Raw genomic sequence first — 2,321 nt, 5'->3', positions numbered from 1 at the left:
GGATCACGCCACCAGAGCTCGCATGCGCCTTATGTGCAATACCATTAAATATTAATTTTACCTGGGTAAGGTACTGTTCAAAGTTCATACACAACACCATAAACGGCATAAATGAAAGTATTTTTACACGGAAGTAAAGGTACAGAAAAACAGCCAACTAGCAATGCGAGGTAGGTTGATACAATATTAAATTTTGCTTATTGTTTGATATGTTTTCTGTGTTTGCATGTTAGAAAAACTGTTTAAGTGTTTTCTGCTGTTGAATAAGCTGTTGTCCAGCGTAGGTTTACTTGAAGCTTAAACGAGAAAACAGGACTTGACCTCCAAATTTTCCTCTTCTATGTCTGTTGATATAAGAAGTATTTTTTCATAATTCAATTAAATTGTGAAATGATTTAGACATTAACATAATCTTATAATTACTGTGGACTCAGAGCTTATAGACTAATGACATGTAGCTACCTTTATCATTTGCAATATTACCTTTTTCTGAGACATTTTATTTAAATTAACCTTCCCTACACATTTTTTCATATATTTTCTCTGAAAAAAATCATGTCTCAAATTAGCATAAATAATTGCTTCAAAATTAGTGTTACATCTTCTGATTAGATGATTAAGCATTGCTTAATGTTTTAAAACCAGATAAAATGGCTTTGGGAATGAATTAAACTTGTATAATAGGTCTGTGTGTTTTCTTGTTATCAGTTTCCATGCAGAGCAGAAACACGTTCACACACTGAGATCATGGCTGCTAAATCTTCTCATGGTAGGTCAATCCTTCTGTGTGTGTTTTCCAAACAATGAAATGATTTGATTAAACATCATTATATAATAATACTTTGTTAATTTGATGATGTTTGCTCTTTAAAGGAGGTTCGTCTGTACAGTCAGAGCTCAGAATTGTGATTCTAGGAAACGCGGGAGATGATAAGAATAAAGTGGTGAAATCAGTCCTGAACTGTGAGAATCTGACAGGAGTGAAAGTTGGTCAGTGTACGTTACACCAGCGAGATCATGCGGGACGGAGGATCAGTGTTGTTGAAGCTCCAGGATGGGACAGATCCTCAAAACAACAAACGTCAGAGAATATAAAAGAAGAAGTTATGAGAAGCGTGTCTCTTTGTCCTCCAGGACCGCACGCTCTTCTTCTGGTCATCCCAGTGAAAGCTCTCTCTGAAGAACCGTCTACAAATGAAATTACAGCAGCGCAGACTCACATGGAGATGCTGTCCGAGCGCGTCTGGAAACACACGATCCTGCTGTTTGATTGTGATGAAGGAGTGGAGGAAACACACATCAAAGAACACATTCCCAGCGCAGAGAAAATCCTGGAAAAGTGTGGAGGACGATACTATGTTCTTAAGAACGGCGCTTGGGAATCTCCCGCTCAGATCCATGAACCTTTAAAGAAGATAGACGACCTGCTGGAGGAGAACGGTGGTGATTTCTTCATTCAAGCTGAACTGATTAAACACACGACACAAGAAGCGTCTGGTGAGAGTGAGCTCAGACACAGACGTATAAGTTTGGAAAATCCTCCTGACTGTGAGTATTACTTCACTAAACCTACAGCTCTCAGTTCCTGAAGCCCTTCATCTATTAGTGTTGTTTTCCTTTACAGTGAATAAAGGCAAAGGAGATGCAGTGAAGGAAAAAGAAATCACAGAGGCTGGCAAACCTTTGGAAGACATACAGAAAATCAACATGGAATTCAAACACTGTATAGTGATATTGATGTGTGTATTTGGTGCTCTTATTGGTGCAGTTGCTGGAGCTGAAAATGGAGTTTCAGGATCTTGCACTGGATTATTCTTTGGTATCATTGTAGGGCTTATACTTGCAAGTATCACCATGTACATTTACACTCACATTTATTCACCCTCTTTAAAGAAACCAACAGATAGTAGGGTGAATTCAGGTTGATTTGGGACACATTTTGGCATTGAGATGACTGGGGAAAATGTCCCAATCAACCTGAACTCATCCCTACATTATAAGCACCTGAATAAGGAGCTTATATGTCATATATATGTATATATATATATATATATATATATATATATATATATATATACATATATACACATACATATATACATAAATACATTTACTACACTAATTTGCACTCCTCAATGAAACCCTGCATAGGTCAGTAGAGTGAATGCAGGTAAAGTGGGATTTATAATTTCTTGGGATTTATATTTTAATATTCTTGCATGAATAAATACCAGGGTTCCTCAACCCATTTAGACAGCTTTATATGCTTTAGTAAAGATGTGCATCTGAGGAAACTAAAAGCAGGTGTTAGCTGGATTTTG

At 37.1% G+C, this 2,321-nt stretch overlaps 1 protein-coding gene across 1 annotated transcript; it reads left to right on the top strand.

Annotated features, from left to right (window-relative positions):
* The first annotated feature begins 747 nt into the window (after positions 1–747).
* LOC143752919 (GTPase IMAP family member 9-like) lies at positions 748–1,926 on the top strand. The gene is made up of 3 exons (XM_077245613.1): positions 748–769; positions 874–1,548; positions 1,625–1,926. Exons 1-3 carry the CDS (start codon positions 748–750, stop codon positions 1,924–1,926), a joined length of 999 nt encoding a protein of 332 aa, XP_077101728.1.
* Positions 1,927–2,321: the final 395 nt, after the last annotated feature.

The sequence above is a fragment of the Siphateles boraxobius genome, unplaced genomic scaffold (assembly GCF_051911475.1).
Source record: "Siphateles boraxobius isolate OS27281-9 unplaced genomic scaffold, OSU_SipBor_1 27, whole genome shotgun sequence".
NCBI lineage: Eukaryota > Metazoa > Chordata > Actinopteri > Cypriniformes > Leuciscidae > Siphateles > Siphateles boraxobius.
The sequence above is the reverse complement of the archived record's forward strand: the minus strand, read 5'-3'. Positions and strand labels throughout refer to the sequence as shown.

What these genes read in the sequence shown, in the direction of transcription:
- LOC143752919 (XM_077245613.1), top strand. Translation starts at nt 748, where the DNA reads ATGGCTGCTAAATCTTCTCATG. An exon ending in GGCTGCTAAATCTTCTCATG is followed by an intron (nt 770 to 873) that starts GTAGGTCAATCC and finishes TGCTCTTTAAAG; the next exon opens with GAGGTTCGTCTGTACAGTCA. An exon ending in TTTGGAAAATCCTCCTGACT is followed by an intron (nt 1,549 to 1,624) that starts GTGAGTATTACT and finishes TTTCCTTTACAG; the next exon opens with TGAATAAAGGCAAAGGAGAT.